Source organism: Chiloscyllium punctatum, chromosome 7, assembly GCF_047496795.1.
Source record: "Chiloscyllium punctatum isolate Juve2018m chromosome 7, sChiPun1.3, whole genome shotgun sequence".
Lineage (NCBI taxonomy): Eukaryota > Metazoa > Chordata > Chondrichthyes > Orectolobiformes > Hemiscylliidae > Chiloscyllium > Chiloscyllium punctatum.
In genome coordinates, this window is record NC_092745.1 from 116,006,507 (window position 1) to 116,018,691 (window position 12,185).

The 12,185-nt window shown below is 42.2% G+C and overlaps 1 protein-coding gene across 3 annotated transcripts in view; it reads right to left on the reverse strand.

Annotated features, from left to right (window-relative positions):
- btbd8 (BTB domain containing 8) overlaps positions 1-11,225 on the reverse strand; it is a 106,159-nt gene extending 94,934 nt beyond the window's left edge. Inside the window, exons 1-3 of one of the 3 annotated variants that reach the window (XM_072574692.1) lie at positions 10,754-11,225; positions 6,600-6,804; positions 2,003-2,206 (exon numbers count right to left, since the gene is read on the reverse strand). In XM_072574692.1, coding sequence (XP_072430793.1) covers positions 2,003-2,206; positions 6,600-6,736 — 341 coding nt within the window. In that variant the 5' untranslated portion in view covers positions 6,737-6,804; positions 10,754-11,225. Of the gene's footprint in view, positions 1-2,002; positions 2,207-6,599; positions 6,805-10,072; positions 10,239-10,682 lie in introns of those variants that run through there. The other 2 variants (XM_072574693.1, XM_072574694.1) reach the window with 2 other exon arrangements.
- Positions 11,226-12,185: the final 960 nt, after the last annotated feature.

Consider the following 12,185-nt stretch of genomic DNA (forward strand, 5'->3'; position numbering starts at 1 on the left):
TGGTTTTACTTTCCACTGTTAGAGTCCCACAGCACAGAGGCAGGGTTTTTGGCACAAACTGGCCCATGCTGAGCAAAACAGAATTGATTGCACATCACTGTAAAAACAGCATTCTGTTCAATGACTTCTATACAACTAAGCAGCTTCGAGCTGCTCCTGTTTTGATAGATTGTTATTCAGTCTGCCTTCCACAGAAGGAAGAGCTCTCGCACAACATTTTAGAAAGCTGATATGCAGAGTGGATGTCTACATTAACCCCATGGGTGGGTTGACTACTTTGTGACCCATTACTCAATGCGCATGTAATGAGATAAGTTCAAATATCAGCTGAGCAGAACACAGAGGGACAGACTGGTACATGAGACAGCGCACATCTATCAAGGCTAGCAAGTGCTCACTCAGCAACATATTTCAGTACACATTCGGGAGATACAGGACTGCTGGTTATTTAGTGACCACAGACACTCACACCCAATTACAATAAATGGGATGAGTTTCCTCTCAAGTCGTAGGGCCCTCCTGTGATGCAATGGCAGTGTCCCAGGAGGCCCAGGTTCAAGTCTCATCTTCTCCAGAGGAGTGTAATAACATCTCTGAATAGCTGGATTAGAAAAAAAAAATGTTAATTGAAAAAAAAGATGCGCAAGTAGATATTCTGTAGTGATCAGGGAAAAGGTGCACTCTGTATCAATGGGATACAAGGTTTGCTCGGTTTCCAAGAATGAGCAGTGACAGTCTCTGGGAATCACTATCTAGCATCTCCACCCAAAAATCCCTCCAACAGTGGAACCTGGATAACATATAGATCAAGCTAACAAATAGACAATTACAGACATTTCAAACAAAGAGTTCATTGATTTCTGACTTTTGAGAGCAGAACTGCCAACTTATTCAATACCAAGACCCTGGTTGTCACTGCTGATCAGAAAAAGAACTGGATCACCCACAAAACAGTAATGCTGTAAATCCCTCAGTATCTCGCCCAGTTCTGTTCTTACTTCAGATGTCCAGTATCCACAGTAGTTCGCATTTGAATTACTGGATTAGAAAGAAAGGGATCAACCCAAAGGATGTCACAAACTATTTAAATAATGCAGATTTTCTCCACCAACCAGAATGTGTTTCAATCTCAGAAGAACCTAAGAAAGAGGAGGATTGGACTATTTGGTCCCATGAGTGTGCTTCAATATCATCACAGCTGATCTTTAGTCTTGACACACCTCTTTCTGCCCCACTCCCAGATCTCATCATCCCTCCAGGTCAACAATCCATCTGTCTCAGCCTTGAAAACATTTAACAATCTATCAAGTTTTACTGTAGGACTCAATGACAAAGTCTCAGGAAGGGAGAATTCCAAAAAGATTTTTAAATCTTCACAATTCTAAATGATCAAAATATTATTCTGAGACCATGTCTCTCCCTCCCCCCCCATTTTCAATTCCCTAAACTCTCAGCATCTACCCGACACAATCTCCCCCAGAATCTCAAGTGTTTTGTAAGAAATTTGAAGTCCACAGCCAATGATAGAAGTGAAAGTTAAATTTAGAATGACCTAAGTAATGAGCCCATACTCAAGACAGAGATGATCCTTGAACCAGGATCATTATTTTTGACCAAATTAATCATTGCTCATAATTGCCAGTATTTAGCTGTGGAGCTGGTTTTGGAACTATGTGGATATATACCTTAAACATAGCATTTTCTTGCCCAGGACTGTGATAGGATTCCAAAGACACATCACCCAAATGATTATTCATCATATGAAAGAAAGTACAACAATAACTACATTTTAGATATAATTAACTAGTTTAAAAGCACTTTGGAATGATTGGAAATTGTGAAAGATGATATATAAATGAACATCCTTAGGGAAGGAGATAAATGCTAATTGTTTTGATATCGCAAGATCTCAGCATAGTTCAGAAAGTCTTTGAAATAGCATTGACTATTAAGTTTATCACTCCAACACATTCCCCAAATGCAAAAGTGGAAAAAAACTTACTGCAAAAAACATTTAAATTGTGAAGGTCGGAAATTCTCTACATTGATGACTTGTGGACAGTTCTGAGTATCCTGGTTCAACTGTTTTCCAGAAATGCGCAAGAAAAACTCCGGGACCCTTGCTAGCAGCACAGCTTTGTGAGCTCTGAACACAGCTGCTCCTACATGGAACGTGACATCTGTCTGGCTTCCATCGATAAGGATCCTTTAAAAGAAAAAAAGGTAGAACAAATCACTTCATTCAATCAAGGAATTTTGTTACAAATCTTTATTCAGTGAGCTATAAGTCTCCAAGAGCTTGGTAGGCTCTTTTAGTTACAAGAATAGCAGAGTTATATCTTCGACAATGAATAAATGAGCATTACAGAGTATGAACGACTATAATAATACACAAAACAAAGCTACTGATAACTGTGTAATCAGAATGAACAAAAATGTATTTTTCAAATCAATGTTACTAAACATTAAAGAGAACAGAATGTGAAAGACTCACAATGAGATCGAGACTATGTCACCAATTCTATTTTTGCATTCATACATCTAAGCAGACACTTAGATTCTTTTCACAAATAAAAGAAAAATCAAATATAGGCACCTCCGAGCAAAGAAGCCTAACTCTGCCATTCTGAGTTCAAGTTTATTCTTTTTGACTCAATTGAGTGTAAGTGATTTTGTTGGGGACAGCAGGATGGGGGAGCATAAATAGAAAACCTACACAAATTCTGGACTACTATTACAATCATTTATAGCTGTCAAAAAAAAAAAATGCTCTTAGATTCAGTCACAGACTTGATCAGTAAATGTGGGGTTGACTGCACACCAAGGAAGTCAATCTGGGTGTTCCCCACAGGAAACACTGGATAAAACACTGGATAGAACCTGCTAAAAACCAGATGTGAGGCCTTCAGATCAGGAGACCCACTCAAATATAAGGAATCCAAGTATGACCTTTGCAGATCCATTAAGACAGCCAAGAACCAATATTGAACCAAACTAGAGACCCAGACAGACATCTGGCAGCTATGGCAAGGCCTGAATGACATCACAGGTTCTTTAAAAAAAAAGAGACAATGCAAGATAGCAGATCCCTTCCATATCTTCCCAACGCCTTCTATGCTCGCTTTGAGTAGATTTTCGGTAGAGAGGTAATACCTATTCTGACAAGTCCTCACGAACATATCTCAACTGTCATTGCATCGTAGGTCAGATCAGTTTTCCTTTGTGTGAATCTAAGAAAAGGAATGGGACTAGATGGAGTACCAGGCTGTGCACTCAATATGTGCAGATCTACTGGCAGGTGTCTTCTCTGACATCTTCAACCTCTCCCTACAGAAGGCCACTGTCCCTGCCTGTTTCAAGAGGGCCAACATGGCGGCACGGTGGCACAGCGGTTAGCACTGCTGCCTCACAGCGCCAGAGACCCGGGTTCAATTCCCGCCTCAGGCAACTGACTGTGTGGAGTTTGCACGTTCTCCCGGTGTCTGCGTGGGTTTCCTCCGGGTGCTCTGGTTTCCTCCCACAGTCCAAAGATGTGCAGGGCGGGTGAATTGGCCATGCTAAATTGCCCGTAGTGTTAGGTAAGTTGTAAATGTAGGGTATGGGTGGGTTGCGCTTCGGCGGGTCGGTGTGGACTTGTTGGGCCGAAGGGCCTGTTTCCACACCGCAATGTAATGTAATGTAATCTCATCTCTAACATCATCCCTGTGCCTAAGGCGGCTCATACAGCATGTCTCAATGACTACCACCCAGTAGCCCTAACTTCAGTGGTCAAGTGCTTTGAAAGGCTGGTCATGGCATTAATCAACTCCAGCCTCCCCACTATTCTTGACCCACTCCAATTTGCCTATGGGACCAACAGATCCACATCAGATCCCATATCACTTGCCCTTCACTCCTCCCTAGAGCATCTTGACACCAAGAACAGCTACATAAGAATCCTAATCATTAACTACAGTTCAGTTTTCAACACTATTATCCCCTCGAGGCTGATTATTAAACTTAGTGATCTCTGACTAAACCCCACTCTCTGCAACTGGATCCTCAGTTTCCTGACCCACAGGCCACAACCAGCGAAGATTGGGGACAATATTTCATTGTCACTAACACAACACTGGAGCCCCCAGGGGTGCGTACTCAGCCCTTCCTGTACTCACTGTATATCCATGACTGCGTCGCCAAATACCAGACCAATGCCATTTACAAGTTCACTGATGACACCATAGTCGGTTGAATTGCGGATGGCAACGAAAGCCTACAGACAGGAGGTGGAATACCTGGAAAAATAGTGCACTGAGAACAACCTAGCTCTCAAAACCAGCAAAACCAAGGAACTCATTGTTGACTTTCGTCAGGATGTTACTCATGCCCACTACACATCAACAGTGCAGAGGTAGAACGAGTGGACAGCATCAAGCTCCTGGGAGTGGTCATCCACAACAAGCTTTCTTGGACTCTTCATGTGGACAAACTCGATACAAAGGCCCAACTACATCTCTTCTTCCTCAGGCAGTGAGGAAATTTGGCCGAATACCCTTGCCACATTTTATAGGTGTGCCAGAGGGCATTCTGTCTGGATGTATCACTACCTGGTACAGCAACTGTACCATGCAAGATCAGAGACAGTTACAGAGAGTGGTGAACTCAGCCTGGATGAGCACAAAGGCCAACCTCCCATCTATAGAATCCCTCTACCAGGCCCGCTGTCAAGGAAAGGCCGCTAGCATTCTTAAAGATCTATCCCACCCCGACAATGTTTTTCTACAACCTCTACCATCGGGGAGAAGGTACAGAAGCCTGAACACACACACCAGCCGGTTTTGAAACAGTTTCTACCCCAGTGTTGTTAGAATACTGAATGGACTCAAACTCTGAGCATTCACCGGTACCCCTTTTTTTTGTTTTTGTTGCTGTTTACCCATTATCTATGCAACTTAACTCTGATCTGCCTGTATTACTCGCAAGACAAAGATTTTCACTGTGCCTCAGTATACATGATGTGATGTCACATTCCATTCAAAAAACTTTTTTTCTGCTATTTAATAGCTTTCCAAGTTGTCCTTAATGTACATTATTTTTTATTTTTGTAAAAGAGACCACTGGCAATCTAGTGTGAATTTGTTCCATGACTAACCACTACAGTAACCAACAGAAAAATCTAGACTTGTCTATCAAGCCAGCTTTTACTCTGGGATCTATTACGACCACTACAGCTCTCAGAACTCAACATTAAGACCATAAGACATAGGAGTGGAAAGTAAGGCCATTCGGCCCATCGAGTCCACTCTGCCATTTGATCATGGCGGATGGGCATTTCAACTCCATTTACCAGCATTCTCCCCATAGCCCTTAATTCCTTGTGACATCAAGAATTTATCAATCTCGGCCTTGAAGCCATTTAGCGTCCCGGCCTCCACGGCAATGAATTCCACAGGCCCACCACACTCTGACTGAAGAAATGTCTCCGCATTTCTGTTCTGAATTGACCCCCTCTAATTCTAAGGCTGTGCCCACGGGTCCTAGTCTCCTTGCCGAATGGAAATGATTTCTTAGCGTCCACCCTTTCCAATCCATGTATTTTATTTGATAATATTCTTGTTCAAGCCAAGCATTGGTACATACTTAGAAGCTCAGCTCAGCTATATTCTCAGCTAACAATACTCTTGCTTCCTCTTCCTTCTTTTAAAATTAGACAATCCTGAATTTATACAGATATTCTGATTTTCACCTAGTTTTCCACGTATATCGCAGTACGGCCCCATCATTTTGAGAACAACATAAAAGCAACTGCCTCTGCTATACCTCCTCTCCATTTCCCATGTTTTAAGTGTATATTCCATCTGTAGCCTGCAATTAGCAATGCTCTGTTGGACAGCTATTTATTGTCACAGATATTAAAACAACTTCAGGGAAGCACAAGAACAAATGAAATAAACAGAAGAGTAGGAGAAAGTGAGGAGTTGAAAAGTGTGGCACTGGAATAGCACAGCAGGTCAGGCAGCAACCGAGAAGCAGGAGAGTTGATGTTTCGATCATAACCCTTCATCAGGAATAGGAAGATAAAGAGGAAGAGCAAACACATTGCTGTCAGAAAAAGGGGAACGTGAAATCGGCAGTCTGGAGGGCAGCAATGAGACAAAATGTCAGAAAATGCATGGTTAAAAAAATGGAGGACTGAGAAATACGCAGGATGACAAGTTCATATAAATTGTCCAGAATGGATCACAGAAGAAAGGAGAAATCAACCACTCATTCTTTGAGCTAGACTGCCTCTGTTGAGTGGAGGCCAATTGCTTCCAAATGATTGCAGTTCTGCTTGACAATAAACATTAGATAGACAGACACACAAATCTGCAGATTGTAACTTTGAAACCCAGAAGGGGGAAAAAAAAGGTGGAGGAAAGTGGTTCTTTTAAAAAGAAAAGTCTGATAGACATGAAATATTTTTGCCATCATTACTTTGCCTCTAAGTGACATCAATGTTATTGTGAAATACACAAACAGATCACCAAACTCTATAAAGGATAACAGTTTGGAATAACAAGAATATTATCAAATAAAATATTCCTTTCACTAAAGAACACAGGAAGGATGTTTCATACCCAAGAAGATCCTGATTTAACTGCAAAGCCAGTGATTCTTTCAATATTTGTCTTTCATTTTTTACTCTCTCCTGGAAACCAATGGTATCTTCCAGATTTGGTACTCTTTGTACAATTCCTCCATTCCATGTTGCCATTTCCAAGCGATTTCTATGGTTCTTAATGGCTATGTTGGTATTTTTTCCTTTCTCATCTCAGAGAAAATCTAGTTGGGAAAAAAGTAAACAAAAATATTGAACAATTAAGATGTATAAATCACAATCCATTTTACTCTTAAGCCAAGAAATCCAAATGTTCCAGATCTGGCCAACTCCAACCAGCTCACCAAAACAGTGGACCATAAGTTGATTTTACACCATGTGTGGTATGTTAATAATCCGCTTGTCGTATACACTAAAATCATTAGTGCAGTTATACAAGGCAATGCAGTAATTTAAGATAGTATCTACTCAGATTTCATATCTAAGGTGTAACTGATGTTGGGAAGCAAATCAAAATATATTTCAATCTCAGGATCCCACCATTTATCACAAAACAACATTTAAATTAATTTTATACAAGTGTTAAATTGAAACAAAATATGTATTATATGAACATTAAAACTGAAGTTAAAAATCCTATATCTCAGACTCAGGACAATTCAAAGCACTCAACAGCTATTTGAAGTGTAGTGGGGCTTTGTTGCTGGAGGGATAAATATGGACCTGGAGACTAGGAAAGGTTCCCCTATATTTTTCAGAAAGTGCTGTGGGACCTTTTACTTCTCTAAAGTGGAGCCAAGGCCTTGGTCTAATAGGTTACACAAAATACAATGCCCATGTCAGGACAGTTCTTCTTCAACACTGCATTTCATTTGCTGAAGTCTATGGGAGTAGGACATGAACACTCATTGCATTCTGCCTCAACCTACTTACTGCCTCAACCTCTCAACAGCTATACATTTTCTTTCATACTGTTTCACCAGTTGGTATTTATTTGGTGTTGGGCTGCCAAACAAAGAAACTGTCTTGAGAATTTAAAATATTACAATTGAGACCATTTAGAGCCAAAGCAACTTCCTGTGTGCGATATTGGTAATTAAAAGTGGACATGTAATTCGTATAATGGCCCATGTCCTAGGGAGTACATATAATGCTGAAGGATTAACTCTCAATGTATGAATTATGAAATTTCAACCATTAGAATGAAATAAGTACTGCAGATGAAGAAGATCTGAAACAAAAATAGAAATTGGAGAAACTCAGCAGGTCTGATAGCATTGAGAGAAAAAGCTGAATTAGCTGGCATGCAGGCGGGGGAAGTGAGTGAATAGCTGCAGTCAGAAACCACAAGGACAAACAAATAGTAACCTCCCTTCTCTTCCCTTAAGAGCCACAGCAATGGGGTTGACTCTCAACTGGCCTAGCAAACCACTCAAGCACAGTGGCATATTGTCAAGAGGGAGATCCTTGGGAGTCCTCAATATCGACCTCAGAACCGACAAGGTCTCATTGCTTCAAGTTAAAAATAGATGAGGAAACAATAGGAAATAGACGAGGAGGAGTGATCACCACACAGTGGAGGAGGTCCTGTCTTCACATTGAGAATACCCTCCATCATGTTGTGTGGCACTATCACTATGCTAAATGGGACAGAGATCCAGCAACTCAAGACTGGGCATCCATGAGACACTGTGGACCATCAACAGCAGAACTGAATTCCATCACAATCTGTAACCTCATGGTACGGGGCATATTCCCCACTCAACCAAGGCAAGTGATCAAACCCTGGTTCAATGGAGAGTGCAGCACATCTGAGGCATCAGCACCAGGATATCTAAAAATGAGATGTCACGTGAAGTATCAAATAGCATAACCAGTAAAAGATAATCAGGTCTAAACAATCCTATGACCAATGAATCAGATCTACCCTCTGCAGTCCTGCCACATATAGTCATGAATGGCAGGGGGCAATCAAACACCTCACTGATGGAGGAGACTCCAAAAATATCACCAATGACAGAAGAGCCCAACACATCAGTGCAAAAGAGAAGTCTAAAGCAGTCTCAGCAATCTTCAGCCAAAAGTGCTAAGTGGATGATCCAACTTGGGCTCCTCCATTGGTCCCCAGCATCACAGATGCCAGTTTTTTTAGCCAATTCGATTCACTCCATGTGATAACAAGGAACAGTTGGAAACACTGAATACTGCAAAGGCTATGGGCCTTGACAACATTCCAGCAATAGTACTGAAGACGTGCTCCAGAACTTGCCATTCCTCTACGTAGGCTACTCCATTTACAACACTGGCATCTGCCCAACAATGCAGAAAATTACCTAGGTTGATTCAGTTACAAAAAAAAGAGATCAAACCTGGCCAATTACTGCCCCAGTCTATACTCAATCATCAGTAAAGTGATGGAAAGTGTCATCAATTGTACAATCAAGCAGCACCTGCTCAGTGACATTCAGTTTGGGTCCCACCAGAGCAACTTCGGTCCTGACCTCATTACAGCCTTATTTCAAATATGGAAAAAATGTCAAATATTGGAGGGGAGATTAGAGCAATAGCCCTTGACATCAAGGCTGCATTCAACTGAGAATGGCATCAAGGAGCCCTAATAAAACTGGAATCAGTGGGAATCGTGGGAAATGTCTCTGCTGGTTGGAGTGATACCTGCAAACAGGAACATGACTGTGGATGGTGGAGGTCAGGCATCTCAGCTCCAGTACATTTCTACAGGAGTTCCTTAGGATAGTGTCCTAGACCCATCTATCTTCAGCTGCTTAATCAATGACCTTCCCCATATAAGGTTGGAAGTGGGGGGGGGGGGAGGATGTTTACCAATAATTGGATAATGTTCAGCACCATTTAAAGTCCTCAGATACTGAAGCAGTCCATGTTCAAATGCAACAATCTCTGGACAATATCCAGGCTTGGGCTGACGTGGCAAGTAACATTCACATCACACAAATGCCAGGCAATGACCACCTCCAACAAAAGACAATCTAACCACTATCCCTTGACATTCAATGGTGTTACCATCACTGAATCCCCTATCAACATCCTAAAAGGTGACCAGAAATACAACTGGCCTTATCATTTGAAGAGTTCCTACAAGAGCAGGTCAGAGGCTAGAAATATTGCAAGTAACTCACCTTCTGACTCCTCAAAGTCTGTCCACCAAGTACAATGCACAAATCAGAAGTGTGATATGGAATACTCCCCACTTACCTGGATGGGTACAGCTCCAATAATACTCAAGAACCTGACACCATCCAGGACAAAGCTGCCCACTTGATAGGCAGCACATCCATAAGCATCTACTCCCTCCAACATGCTCAGTCCACACTGCTGCTACTATCAGATCTACTGCAGAAATTCATCAAAGATCCTTCATTAACACCTTCCAAACCCATGACCATTTCTATTTAAGAGGGTAAAGAAACAAATATATGGGAACACCAATCACAAATTTCCCTCTAAGTCACTCACCATCCTGACTTAGAAATATGTTGCCATTCCTTCATTATGGTAGAGTCTAAATCCTGGAACTCGCTCCCCAAAGGTATGTGGATCTACCTACAGCACATGGACTGCAATAGTTGATGAAGGGATCTTCATCACAACCTTCTCAAGGGCAGCTAAAGATGGGCAATAAATGTTGGCCAGCCAAAGACACCCTCCCACCCATCCCAAGTGAAATAAAAAAGACACTGTTAGATCTGCTGAGTTTCTCCAGCATTTTCTGATTTTATATCAGCTTTATAAATACAGCACTCAGATCACCAGTACGAATAGCAATAATTTTAAGCCAAGTAGCACCTTCAAATTATAAATCAGAGTAATTTGCAAACAAAAATGGCCTTAAATATCTAACAGCTGAAAATATTCAGTATCTGTCCGTTATATAAAGCAGTATACAACATAAAATGACCTAATACACGCTTCACTGAAGTATCAATCATAATCTGATCAGCAAACCCTACAGCTGGATAATATTTGATTGATCCACTTATTTAGAATGGCAATCCCAATGTTACACAAGCTGGCTTTTTTTTTTGCTGAGACGGAAAGGGCTTGCAAGAAGTAGAAAACAACATACATCTGAAGTGCAAAGTTGGGTGGGTGGGTCAAGTGGAAAACAGGAGGAGTTCATCCCAGAATTCACATTACCTCCGGTAGAATTCACGGGAATGCCAATGAAATGTTAAAACCCTTCGACTACACGCACGAATCTTAAATAAAAGAGGCCCGCGGTTATATCCACGGGCTCTAGGCCAACCCCGACCGGGGAAACTTTGGTAGAGGCCCGAGAGCATCCGGCGAGAAGCGCCGGGAGTTTGGGTGGGGGAAATTATCACCTCTCTCTCTCTCTCTCTCTCTCGTTTATAAAAAAAAGGCAAGAAGCCGGCACCCAATGAGGCACCGTTTAAAGGTGGGATTTAAAATGCAATGCCGAGAGGTGAGCAAGAACCTGCCAGCAACAGCAGCGAGGTTGCCTGAACGCTGGGCAGTGAGAGGAGGTTAAACAGGGGCAGTAAATGCTGGGGTATCCCTTTATACAGCAACAGCTCCCGCGCCCACTGTATCCTCGCCCGTTGCTAGGTGCCTTTTGGCGACAAAAACATCGAACCCCCTCCAGCGGCCTGACGTCACAATGGGTGTCCCGGCCCGCCAAACCCTATTCTCATTGGTTGATGTTGCACGTCACGTGCCGACATCTGCCCAATCAGACCCCTCTCCCGTTAGCCCTGCCTCTTCCCTGGTTGAGCTCTCTTCCTGGCCTTGTAACCCAAAGAGGAGGCAGGTCAGAGTCAGGTATGGGTGGCATCAACTTTGTCTCTCTACTTCTCTCCATTGATGGACTGGAGAGGACAAATTTAAAAACTCTCTCCATTGGTGCTGCCAAACCTGCAGTGGTTCCAGTAATTGCAGTTTTTAATTCTCAACCTTCCCTATAGCTGCTTTTCTTTTTGCTTTTGCACCTGTACCAAAGGCATGGGTCACTTGGCTGGATGATTGGTTTGTGTTGCGAAATGCTGCCAACAGTGTCTGTTCAATTCCCACTCCAGCTGAGGTTACCAGGAATGGTTCTCATTCACAACATCTCCCCTCATGTGAGGTGTGCAGACCCTCAAGTTAAACTATCACCAGTTGTCTCTTTCTGTCTAATGAGAGCCATGATGTGGAGCTACCAGTGTTGGACTGGGGTGGATAAAGTTAAAAATCACACAGCACCAGGTTATAGACTAACAGTTTATTTGGCAGTACTAGCCTTCAGAGAGCCTGCTTCTTCATCAGGTACTAGTGAGGCAGGATCGTAAGACACAGAACTTATAGCAAAAGATCATAGTGTCATGCAATTAAAATGATATATTGAACAAACTGTTTACTTTAGTGATAGAAAGGGATAGGTGTATACCACTGGGCAAGAATTACAGCTGGAGAAAGGAAATGATGATGCAATTAGGCAAGATTTAGGAAGCATAGGATGGGGAAGGAAACTGCAGGGGATGGGCACATTAGAAATGTGGAGCTTATTCAAGGAAAAGCTCCTGTATGTCCTAGATAAATATGTATCTGTCAGGCAGGGAGGAAGCTGTAG